General features: G+C 35.9%; 1 protein-coding gene across 4 annotated transcripts in view; it reads right to left on the reverse strand.

The window, feature by feature from the left end:
* PREPL (prolyl endopeptidase like) overlaps nt 1–12,817 on the reverse strand; it is an 82,761-nt gene that overhangs the window by 58,500 nt on the left and 11,444 nt on the right. For 3 of the 4 annotated variants that reach the window (XR_013331348.1, XR_013331347.1, XM_077749203.1), the window contains exons 1-4: nt 7,772–7,862; nt 5,786–5,852; nt 5,042–5,248; nt 3,466–3,601 (exon numbers count right to left, since the gene is read on the reverse strand). Coding sequence is in view for 2 of the 4 variants with exons in the window: in XM_077749203.1 (XP_077605329.1) it covers nt 3,466–3,601; nt 5,042–5,248; nt 5,786–5,852; nt 7,772–7,846 (485 nt within the window). In the remaining 2 variants the exon portion in view is untranslated. Of the gene's footprint in view, nt 1–3,465; nt 3,602–5,041; nt 5,249–5,785; nt 5,853–7,771; nt 7,863–7,990; nt 8,114–12,817 lie in introns of those variants that run through there. The other variant, XM_077749204.1, reaches the window with a different exon arrangement.

Raw genomic sequence — 12,817 nt, forward strand, 5'->3', positions numbered from 1 at the left:
TCTAGTAATTCTAGCTTGTCTTTATAAGTTTACATGTAGGGACCATGCTGTAATGCACAAAGTCAATTTCAGTTTTAATAATCAAGCATGTCTTATTTTCTTATTATTAATTACACTGGTTGCAACCATTACCCTTGCATGGGTAGTAAACTCTAAATCTCATTCTGCGATATTACTGAATATGTAAGTGAGGGGCTTGGAGTGATTTGCATGGATTTTTTTTTTTTTTACAAATAGTTTATTGTCAAATTAGTTNTTGCATGGATTTTTAATTTGCATAAATTTATATAAAAATAGTTATACTCCAAAGTATGAAACACAAATGAAACCCAAAAAGACTTTTGGAATCAATATGTCAATGTCATTATCCAAATCCTAAGCATTACCCAGGTAAAGTATTAATTACGAAGGATACCAAAACTGAACAAGAAATGGCTTGCCCAAGATCAAACAATCTGGAGAAAAAAAAAACTAGAACCATCTGCCACATAGAGGAAAAGGGGCCATTCCAAGCTAATTCCATTTCTCCCACAAGAATTTAGGTTCTATTATGAAGGAAGAACAGTGTCAAGTGCTAGAAGACGCAGGTGTCTGTTTTCCTCTAATCAACGGTAGGATTTCAGGTAAATCTTTAACTGTCTCTATTTTCAAAGACTAGTTTCTAAATGAAGTTAAAGGTATACCTCTAAAATACCCTTTACTTGCAATTTCTAAGGTGTCAAGTGTTTGGTGTAGCTTACTGGAATCAAGGTAACCTTGAGTTGGTCTCCCTGGGTTCTTTGGGGTTTGGAGCTCTAGTCTTCAATGGCCAGACCAGTTTCAGTGACCTCCCAGACTTTTCTAACTTAGCCCTGTTTTGGCCACTAGTGACAGAACCACACTGTACATTGTATAAGTTAATAACATTTGTTCCAGTTATGTTTTTGGTGGTGGTGAGGGAGGTGCTGCTTTCTAGTAACTTGAAAAGCAGGTCTCATAGTTCGGTTCAGATCTTTCCCTTTAGAATCTATATTTCTGCTCTTCCCAGAATGTGTGAATTAAATGGTTCTGGAAATATTTGAAAAATGGAAGAATAGGGGCACCTGGATGGCTCAGTTGGTTAAGTGTCCGACTTTGGCTCAGGTCACAATCTCACAGTTTGTGAGTTCAAGCCCCTCATTGGGCTCTGTGCTGACAGCTCAGAGCCCGGAACCTGCTTCGGATTCTGTGTCTCCCTCCCACTCTGCCCCTCCCCTGCTCGCACTATCAAAAATAAACATTAAAAAAAAAAAAGAAAAAAAGAAAAAGAATATTCAAAACATACCAATCTTTAAGAATGGTAAAGAAGCATTTTCCTTGAACATGACTTTCAGAAGCTCTTTACCATCAAAACAGAAAACTACCTGTGAACAACCAAACTTACCAAAGCACCACAAACAAAGCAGATGAAGAACCTGGCTGGTAAGGTTCTTTTTCAGCATATTTATAACAGTACTTTTCTAAAATTCAGGTACCCATGGGCCACCTGGATGCCTTAGTCAGTTGGGCATCCGACTTGGGCTCAGGTCGTGATCTAACAGTTCGTGAGTTGGAGCTCCACACCAGATCTGTGCTGACAGCTCAGAGCCTGGAGCCTGGAGCCTGCTTCAGATTGTGTTGCCTTCTCTCTCTGCCCCTCCCCGCTCATGCTCTGTCTCAAAAATAAACAGACAATTAAAAAACATTAAAAAAAAAAAAATCAGATCCCCAAAACTGGGCCAACAGGGGCAGGTAAATACATACTATGGTGAACTTTACTTATGAGAACAGAAAACTGAAACCTGAGGATCAAAGCAAACAGTGAAAAAGCAGCTCTGTGTTTTAGGAGTTCTTTGAAGGCCTTTACTCCGTTACTCTTCAGGTATTCTGCCTTTCCCTTTTGGTCTTCCCCTCTGGATTTGGGGATTCTAAATCCCCAAATGTTAAGAATCTACAAACTAGTTTGTGTTAAAGATCAGGGTTCTGAATGTCAAATTAGGCTTAATCATAATTGGTGAGCTCCTTATGCGGCAGAAAAGCATGCTACAAGCTAAGTAGTTTCCGCTTAATCTTAGAAGCTGGGATGGTAATGATACATGGCAAGAAAGTATCTCATTCCAGGGTATAGCTCACAGTGCTAATTTTGAGCTTTATTCAGGAGATGGCAAATAGTTTGTAATTATAAGTTATTGATATAATAAATTCCTACCTTAAACTGTCATCTCCCCAAAAGATATCCTTTACAAATGACACATAAAATCACAGGGGTAGTTGGGTGGCTCAGTTGATGAAGCGTCTGACTCTTGATTTCGGCTCAGGTCATGATCTCACAGTTCATGATATCAAGCCCCACGTCGGGGCCTGTACTGAAAACGCGAAGACTGCTTGGGATTCTCTCTCTTCCTCTCTCGGCCCCTCCCCTGCTCATGCTAACTAAACTAAACTAGAAAAGAAACAGCGGAATCATATGAATAAATATATAAATAAAAAGTTCTAATAATTTCTCCTTAAAACAACCATCATCAGAAAAAAAAAAAAAAGGCAAGGACAGCATTACTAGGCCAAGAAAGTTAGTTCTATGAACTGGAATACTGGAATTTCTCCAGATCTCAAATTCTCAATATGAACTGGGGGCTGTATAAGATTTTCATTACATCCCTGTCAGTTCTGACATTTCATGAAACAACGGGTTAATGTTCTTGTTAGGAGTAGCAATTTCACTGACATAAGTTTGGTGTTAAATCTTTTTTTTTTTTTTTTTCCTGTTCAGACACTGTCCAAACTGTACTGTTAATTGACATATAAGGTGATAGGACCCTGGTGTCACAGAAAAATTAGTTTCTAGTAAGTCATTTGGAAAAGTGTATCTGGGTAAGAGTCATGGTATTTTGCCAGATAAACTTACTATCATTTCCTCCCAAGCTTGCTGAGTGTAATGCCCAAGAGGCATGAGTCCTAGATTATAAGAAGTAGAGAAAATTAGTTTTAAGGAGGAATTACCAAGATACTGCAGAGAGTAAAATTTAAACACCAGGGGACAGAGTGGCTCAAAGTAAAAGAATTTAAATGGGAGATAATCTATATAAAATGTAGTGCATTCTGTGCAATTGACACCATGGCATTCTAGTTTACAGAATCATATTCTATGGTTTATAGGAGATTTAGAAATGCAGTGTGACGACCCTGTTAGAGACTTCATTAACAATACTCCTCACGTGTCACAGTCCCCAGAGAATGTGAGCAACTTGGCATTTGCAGTCCACTGGTGTTTTTGGGTTCATTCTAGAGTTTGAATATAAGCAGATTCCAACTGTGAATCCAAACAACTAATAAGAGTGATTATGCTTATCTTAAACCTATTATACCTGGTTCCAGCTGAAATCAACATCTTATGTCAGCCAAGAACAGCACTTTAGGTAACTGGAGATAAACCCTGGAGGACAAAATTTAACTGCATTGTTCTAGTACCTTGGGTCCTTTTCTGTGTAAAAACGTTCATTACGTTTGTTATCACCAAAAGTTGCTCGATACACATCATGACAGCGAAGGTTCCTCTGGAAGGTGTAGAATAAAACATCTTCCTCTTCTTCGTCCTTTACCCATTCTGAAAGAAAATAATTAAAGATTTATATATATTACATACGACTTTAAGTTGAAAAACAGGACACAGCACATTCAGTTTTTGAGTGCCCCCCAAAAAGAGATGCCCAAGTTCATCCCTGGAAATGTAAGCTGAACACAGGCTTGACCGTGGCTCACTAATGTTATATCTAAGTGAGAGCTTTCCAGAAAATACCATATTGCACATCAATTCCAAGGTTTAGAGTAGTTCTCAGTCCCAGGTTTCTGAATAAGAGTTGAATGTTCAGTATTCTCAGAGTCACAGCTTACGTGGGATGAATTATATTTACATCTACAACCTCTAACTTTAAGTCTGAAGAAATATCGGATCACTTTCTTTCATGCCTAACTCTTTTCCGTCTGTCTTCAAGCCAAAGAATATCTCATTTAATACACTTAATGCTGGAGTTTTCTTGCTCTTACCGGAACCTGTCAATGGAAGTTTTCACACGATTACACCATGACTGCCACCTGGCTGACAGTGACTGTAAGACATCACTGTATAATATGCATCTTGATTTTAAAGAGGTTAAAATGTGCAAAACTGTAAATATCAGAATCAATTAGATTATAGTTTCAATTTGCTGCAATAGCATTTAGTTATTAAACAATGGGAAATATTAAAGCAGAAAGTGAAAAAGGAAGATAAACTATGAACATATGTATCACCCAATGATAAAAGATAAAGTTAAAAAATTTTAAACAATTTAATGTTTACTTATATTTGAGAGAGAGAGAGAGAGAGAGAGGGTGGGGGTGGGGAGAAGAGACATACAGACAGAGCATGAATGGGGGAGGGACAGAGAGAAGACAAAGAATCTAAAACAGGATCCAGGTGCTCTCAACACAGAGCCTGACACAGGGCTCGAATTCAGAATGGTGAGATCATGACTGGAGCTGAAGTTGTACACTTAACCGACTGAGCCACCAGGTGCCTCACTAAAAGATAAAATTTAAAGTTGGTTCTATTAGTAAAAACACAAATTCTATTATTGAATTTGTTAGCTCATCATCTTCCAGATTTTGTTGGTAGTGACCTTGGGCAATTTGCTCTAGTAGCTTGACAAGATAATGTGAAATTAAAAAAGGGTATCTAAAATTCAAGTTGAGCAACATATTAAGATACAACTTATGTGCAAAAATGTATCTGAGGTAATAAATTTGCAAAGAATTACTGATATATCTGAACCGTACATCTTAGATTCTGGCTGTAACACTTTAAAACACATGAACATGAATTTGGATATATAATTAAGGAAGAGAAGGTCTCCTGAATAAGAGACACACAGGAAACTTTGGGTCCACGTGGATAAAAGGATTAGGCATTCACCTTCTCGTTCACTCACATGGACAAGTAAAAATGTTTCAGAAGTGCTGACAATTCTCTTACAGTTGTGGAAGACTGTTTTGTCTGCGGGCTTACCAAAGCTGGACACATTTGGAAAAGAGGCTTCCATTACAGGCTGATCACTTAGCTTCACCACGATACAGGTAGATGCTTCAGAATCTTCAGTTCTTATCTTGGCAGCTACATATTTTTCATCAGGCGCAACTCTGATACAATCAATGAAGGGCTGGTCTAATTTAAGTTCCTCCAAATTGAATAAAACTTCGTAATTATCATTATCCGCTGCATAAAGACAAGTACGAAAGTGTTAACTCCACAAGATATACTGAAAAAAATCTTTAGTATTTCAGTGTTTTAATGAGCAGTCCCCTTCTATGAGACACAAACCAGCCTCCTTCAGCACTCACAACAGCTTGACTGGCATAGAAAGGGACACTTGCTTTTTATGATTGTTCTATGCGATTCAGTGTCATTCCATGCATCAGTCTATGTGATACTATTTGACAGGTACCTTCTACTATTTATAGATTATATAGAACCTAGAGGGTTATTACTTAACATAATGTAATACAGGAGATATTACAAAAAACACTGGTTCCCACCTCCATTCTCCCTACCAAAGCTCTTGAGTGTAGCTGTTAACTAGAACTTAAGTAAACCAAGATACGAACTAGTCACCTTTTTTTAAATGCAGAAATAATCCACAAAATATTTTCTATGCCTTTGAGAAACTAATACCAAATTTCCTATGAAATATGGGAAATATGAAAAATCAGACTATGTTAAAAAAAAAAAAAAAAAGGAAAACCTGCAGTGTACCTTCTTCATCTTTGGAACGAACCAAGCAGCAACCTTCTTGGTAATAAACAAAACCACCATGCTTCACCTGAGAAAAAAGAAGCAAATGATTTATTTAATAATTATTTAAACACAATTTAGTTAAATTAACTGTTTAATGGTCTGACCATTTAAAATGAAGAAATGAAGGGGCGCCTGGGTGGCTCAGTCGGTTCAGCGTCCGACTTCAGCTCAGGTCATGATCTCACGGTTCATGGGTTTGAGCCCTGCGTCAGGCTCTATGCTGACAGCTCAGAGCCAGGAGCCTGCTTCAGATTCTGGGTCTCCCTCTCTCTCTGCCCCTCCCCACTCACTGTCTCTCAAAATAAAATAAAAGACATAAAAAAATTAAAAAAATAAAATGAAGACATAAAATCTTTAGTAGACCTACTGAAGTCTATGAATGAACCCATAACACAAAATGGATCACTTTTCAAGATATGGTTCTCACACATTCACAATCACCAGAGGAGTTTCTAACATAAATGTAGGAAGCAACAAAGAGAAGGCATAACAGAATTTATGTTGGTCCTTATGACTGCATAAACCACTTTAGGTATATTTGGGAGTCTCTGACATCCCTATGGTGGGATTCTGTTAACAGAGATTGAATGGCAGCTTTAAGGTAATCCAAAATGAGGCAGATGTAGAAATGAGCGTTCAGACTACCCTGAAAATCCAGTCAATAACTTGCTGAGATTCTTTTCCTCTAAGTATGCAGTCACTACCAACTGTCCATCATTTCCATTGGATTTCACACAAAGCGTCTTCCAGGTTGACAGATATATACGATCTGAGACTGAGAGGATGAATATTACTCAATATATAAACAGTACTCTTGTCTAATACCTACCTATTAAATGCAATTCACTGATTGATAGGATTTCAGGTAGCCTAAGACACATTTGTCACATGCTAGTAAATGGCATATTTTGAATCTGGATTCCTGATTTTTAACCTACTGCTATTTCCACTCTACCATGAATGTGATTTTCACTTATACGTTGTGGTTCTATTTTCCAGTCTTACTGAGAAATGTGCAATATGCACATTCAATCTGTTTCAACTGACTATGGATGACTGTAGTAACCATAAAAAGGTCAAATACTTGGCTTTTGTGGTGTTATACTCTTTAAAGTGAATTTGCTTTTATTAAAAAAGTGTAGATAGGGCAATCAGGTACTTTTCAAATAATAAAAGTATGATGGTTTCATATGAGTTTTTCCATGAAATTATTATTATTCTAATTCAAAGTTTATTTAAGACAGAGAGAGAGAGAGAGAGAAAGAGAGAGAGCGAGCGAGCACACATGCATGCACGGGGGGGCAGAGAGAGAGGGAGAGACAGAACCCCAAGCAGGCTCTGCACTGATGCGGAGCTTAAACTCAAGAATTGTGAGGTCATGACCTGAGCCAAAATCAAGAGTCAATGTCAGATGCTTAGCTCAGCTGAGCCACCCAGGTGCCCCTCTCCATGGAATTATTTACAACTTTTTAAAACAGAACATGTTGTTTCCAAAATAGAATTAACACAATAGTCTGGAAATTTATTTTGACCTTTATTGTTCATTTTAAAAATCACTCTGATTATTTTTTGTTGTTTAAGTTTCTCAGCATATTTTAAAGGTAAAAAGCAGTCTAATTTTAATGTGAGATTATGTCTAAAATCACAAAGTACTTCATTTGTGGGGTGCTGCCGGGGGGGCTTAGTCGGTTAAGTGTCTGATATTGGTCCAGGTCATGATCTCACAGGTCGTGAGTTTGAGCCCTGTGCTGGGCTCTGTGCTAACAGCTCAGAGCCTGGAGCCTGCTTCAGATTGTGTCTCCCTCTCTCTCTGTTCCTCCCCCATTTGCACTTGTCTCTCAAAAAATACACTAAATGTTTAAAAAAAAAATAAAACAAAAAACAAAGTATTTCATTTGCATCTTGACTGGTAATATCAGATGAAAAAAATAAAAGATATCCTACCTCTGCATTGATGATTTCATATTCTTCTTGTGGCTGTGTTTCTAATTTTGTTCTCACTTTTTCAAATGCATCCATGTTTTCTGAAAGTGATTTTTCGCTTTCNCTGTCTCTCAAAAAATACACTAAATGTTTAAAAAAAAAATAAAAAAACAAAAAACAAAGTACTTCATTTGCATCTTGACTGGTAATATCAGATGAAAAAAATAAAAGATATCCTACCTCTGCATTGATGATTTCATATTCTTCTTGTGGCTGTGTTTCTAATTTTGTTCTCACTTTTTCAAATGCATCCATGTTTTCTGAAAGTGATTTTTCGCTTTCTTGTTTAATAGGCAGAAAATCCTGAAAAAGGTTTTATTGGTATGATCATAATATTTCAAACTAGAGAAAAAAACCTTTGCTTTTTAGAGATCGTCCTTATTTCCTTTACATGCAAGTACTACAATGTTAGGTCTATACCTATGAAATATGCATTTCATCGTATTCAATGATGTTTCTTAAGCTCAAGAAATGATCCCCTCTTTTTCATTTAAAGATGTAAACAAATAAAATAAGGTGGACACCTCATGGCTATACTATTAACTTACACGTATTAAGTCCTTAAGATGCAGAAGCACAAAGAAGCACTGGAGAATGTTCAGAAATACTGTAAGAAAGGTTTGTAGAAACTTAAGCAGTAAAAGAAAGGATGTTTACATATTTAATAGTCAGATGTAAGAGGTAGAAAAAATGTTTACTGAGTTTTATAAAGTACTAAAATACTTCCTAAAAGGAAAGGCCTTTCAAAGGGAGAGGAAGACATTATCTTTATTAATAAATGTTCACTATTATTTTATTCACAGCAAGTAGTATAAGAAATGTGTCTTAGTTTATATCTTTATTAGCCGCAATTTTCTTCTCTTGTGGGGATAAGGAAACCTCAAATAGAACTGTTTATCAGATCAAAAGGTTAATTAATACTTTATAAAACAGAGCTTCTCTTTAAATTTAAGGAAAAAATATGTTCACTATATAAAAGGAAAAATAAGAAAAATAATGGAAAATTAATAAACATGAGCAGAGATACAGATTATAGCTAAAGAAGCATTCAGTGTCTTATCGGAAGTATATATTGGAAGCTAAGAGCTTTAGGTGACCTCTGGTGAGCATATAAATGCCATATGAATTATTAAAATTTGGATATGGCAGGGACTTCAGTTATCACATAAAAAAGGTTCACTAATTCAAAACTCCACAGGCTTGCTTTGGTTAAGCAAAAGAATTTTAGTCAAGATCGTCAATGTCAGCTTTCTGCCAAAGATGACAACTGTACAGTGATTTGTGCCAGAAGGGCCCTAAGCCTTTGGGAAGGACCACTAACAGCTGGTAAATATTAATTGCACAAGCGTGTCCATGATACTTTACCAACACTGTAGAGAATGTAAGCTATAAATACAGTTTATATCACAAAAAGTTTATAATCTCAAACACAAGAATAAAACGGATATATCACCAAAACAAATTGCTGGAAAAATGATCATTTTCAAAGTTTTTCCTTTGGACTTTTTGAGATGCTCTATGATCTGGATTAGATTCCAATTAGGGACAATTGTTATGGTAGTCTAAGTCATTCGTTCTTTACTTCAATTGTATATTTAATATGCTTTAGTAATTATTTGACATCCAAATACTGGAGACTCTTAGGTTTATTTTTCATTTATTTTTTAGCATTTACACAAAATCTAGAGTTGATCTTTAGAGTAGTGAGGTAAATTACTTGTATTAATAATTTCCTACTGTCATTCAAAACAAAAATCAGAAAATCATTAGAAATCTATCTCGAAACTATAACTTAGCTATTGGAACTGTTTTTTCATTTCCAGGTATATTGCTTATTTGTTCTGTAATTTTATCGGAACTATTGAAGTAGAGTGGCCATGAAGTAGAGTTAGGATAGCTATGACCAGTAGCTCTTTCTATCTTGCAGTTTTTAGCACATTCTGCATCAGGGAGCTGGGCCCTGCTCCTTTTAAATAACCATTCTTTTTCTTCTTAATACCCATTCTTATAGAGCCATGGCCAACACAGGGCTAAAGGCAACAGAACTGGGAATAATACCTGTTCTCTTGGTCAAATTTATTTTATTTTTTTATTTTTTTTTAATTTCTACGAGAGAGAAAGAGAGAGAGACAGCATGAGCAGGGGAGGGTCAGAGAAAGAGGGAGTTACAGACTCTGAAACAGGCTCCAGGCTCTGAGCTGGCAGTCAGCACAGAGCCCGACGTGGGACTCGAACCCACGAACCGCAAGATCATGGCCTAAGCGAAAGTCAGACGCTTAACCGACTAAGCCACCCAGGCGCCCCCAAATTTATTTTATTCTTGATTAACCTTTTTCTGTGTCAAAAATCCAAATAAACCAAGCTTATCTGAACCAAAATAACCCTGAAAGCAATAGGATTTTTAAATGCCTTAACTTGGAAGTAAAATTCAAAGCTTTGTAAATAATTCCTCAAAAGGAATTACTCCCAGAAAAAACTGAGATTTTATATAATATTCCTAAAGTATTCCAAGCTGTTTTAAGTGTTTTAACAATACCCAATAGGTGTTTTAAGCTTTCATTTCAATGCCGCTTAGCATTATCATTAGGTCACAAGCTAAACCCATTATATATAGCCAAGTATCCTAATATGTTAATAGTCTACTTGTTTGAAGGGCCTATACTACCTAATGGAGCTGAGGTGAGAATAGCTTTAACTTAAAATTTTAAGGTTACATGTACAGTATCAACAAAGACTCCATTAGTTGGAAAAGGCACTCTTTTTCACCTTCCAGGTGGCCTACCATAACACCATTTTAATAATGAAACTTATGAAACAGGAGAATGGAATATGTGAACTTCATTATGGCAAAAGATGCTGAATTCTAACGACCAAAAAAATCACACAGTTGAAAACTACTGGACAGCTTTTAGTCAAAATGGTACCATTAATAAATGGCTAATTCCAAGTCTAGGGCAAGAGTGTAAAAAGAAGGCTTGTTTTTAAGCAAGGACATGCCCAAAGATTAATGGAGATGCATTAATGGAGCCCGTCTGTTACAGGTTCCTACATTTGGGACAATATGAGTATCAAAAAGAATAATGGTTAAAACTGATATTCCCCCTGAAAAATATAAAAATTCATAGTAAGTTGAAAACAAGCCAAAACAAACAGGAAACCTCTCCAAACACACCAAATTAAAGTAAGAAAAGAGAATTCAACTAAAAAGAAAACTCTGCTTTACAGAATAATATCAGCTGATAAATGTAAAAGAAATAAGAAAATCATTAGCAACTCCAGTGAAACAACTGATCAGGGTAAAGATCATCAATAGTTGTTAAACATATTAAGTGAAATGATACTGGGTAACAGTACTGAAGGACTACCCTACTGATTACTTAGTAACTGCAAAGGGAATAAGGCCCCTTTACGTACAGAGAACTAGCAATTATTACTTGAACCAAAATTATCAAGCTTAGCATCATAATAGTAGGACATTATAGGTCCTGTGAAATGCAATATGAAGCATTTCAACTTAACCAGACAGAGAGTAAACCTTAAGGAAGTAGAAGAAACAAAATAAAGTGGTTTCAATGAAGTTGGTAAAGAAACTAGAGAAGATCAATAAAAAGTTCTTTTCAAAAGACTATTAGAAATTAAAAAGGTGCTATAACTACAGATGTAATACAGATTTTAAAAAGTCACAATAAAGTTCTTTGTGCCTATACATTCGAAAACATAGATAAAATGAATAATTTTCCAGAAAATAAATGAATTACCAAAATAGAGTAAAAAAAAAGGAAGAGCTCTATAAGCCAATAGCTATCAAAGAAATTAAACTAGTAATTAAGTGTCCTCTTCTTAAAAGACATACCAAATCCAGATGCTGTCAAAGGTTGCTTTCTTAAATCTTCAAGGAACTGATGATCTTCTCATATGCTAACTAAGAAAACAATGTCAACTATCTAAAACTACTTATCAGGGAAATATAACCTTGACACCAAAACTGGACAATGACAATGAAAGACAATTAAAAGTCAATTTATCGTATAATATAGACTAAGAAACCCAAATATATAATGAATCAGTGTATTTTTATAAAGTACAAAACAAAAAATAGTAACAGTAATAATAAAATCCTCTGTGACCAAGTAGGATATTTCTTAAGAATTAAAGGATGGTTCAATGTTAAAAAAATCTATTAACGTAATCTAACACAAATAAAGGAGATAAATCTTAGGGCCATTTCAATTAATGCAGAAAAAAATAGAAAATCATCAAGGCACTTTAAAAAATGATAAAACCTTAGTTAGGAACGGAGAATTTAGAGAAATTAGGGACTTCTTAGACTTGATAAACAGTCTCTGTTGTTTTACACTGGACCATACAAAATCTGTAAGTAACATACCTCAAGTGTATTTGTATTAGCTCGCATCTTATTTAGCATCTGTGAAACACTTCTCAATAGCCTTAATTATACTTAAAATATCTAGTTATATTTGCTATCTGGTTGTTCAAAAGCGATGGTTAAATGAAGGGAAGTAATAGTTCCCTATGCCCCCTACTTCCAATTCCTTTCCTCCCTTTTCTTGCCCTGCTCATTCCACTGACCCTCTTGTTAAGATCACTGATGGCCACAGCACTGCAAAATACAAAGGTTATTCTAGGTATTCATGTTACTTAACCTATAAGCATCATGACACAGTTGATCACTTCCTCCTCCTGAAAACACTTTTCTTCTCCTGACTTCCAGGCCACCTCATTCTCATTGTTGTCCTATTTCACTGGCCCTTCTTAGTCTCTTTAGTGGGTTCCTGCTCCCTGGCTTCTTAACATCAGCATATCCTGGACCATTTCCTCATCTATAGTCTGCAAGAATTCCCTTGATGATCTCATCCAGCCTTATGACCTTCAATGCTATTTATATGCTGAGGACTCCCAAATTACATCTCTAGCCTGAACTTTTCCCCTGCATAAGTTGAACTTCTATATCCAACTGACTATTCAACATTTCTACTTTGGATGACT

This window comes from Crocuta crocuta, unplaced genomic scaffold (genome assembly GCF_008692635.1).
Source record: "Crocuta crocuta isolate KB4526 unplaced genomic scaffold, BGI_CrCroc_1.0 scaffold118, whole genome shotgun sequence".
Classification (NCBI taxonomy): Eukaryota; Metazoa; Chordata; class Mammalia; order Carnivora; family Hyaenidae; genus Crocuta; species Crocuta crocuta.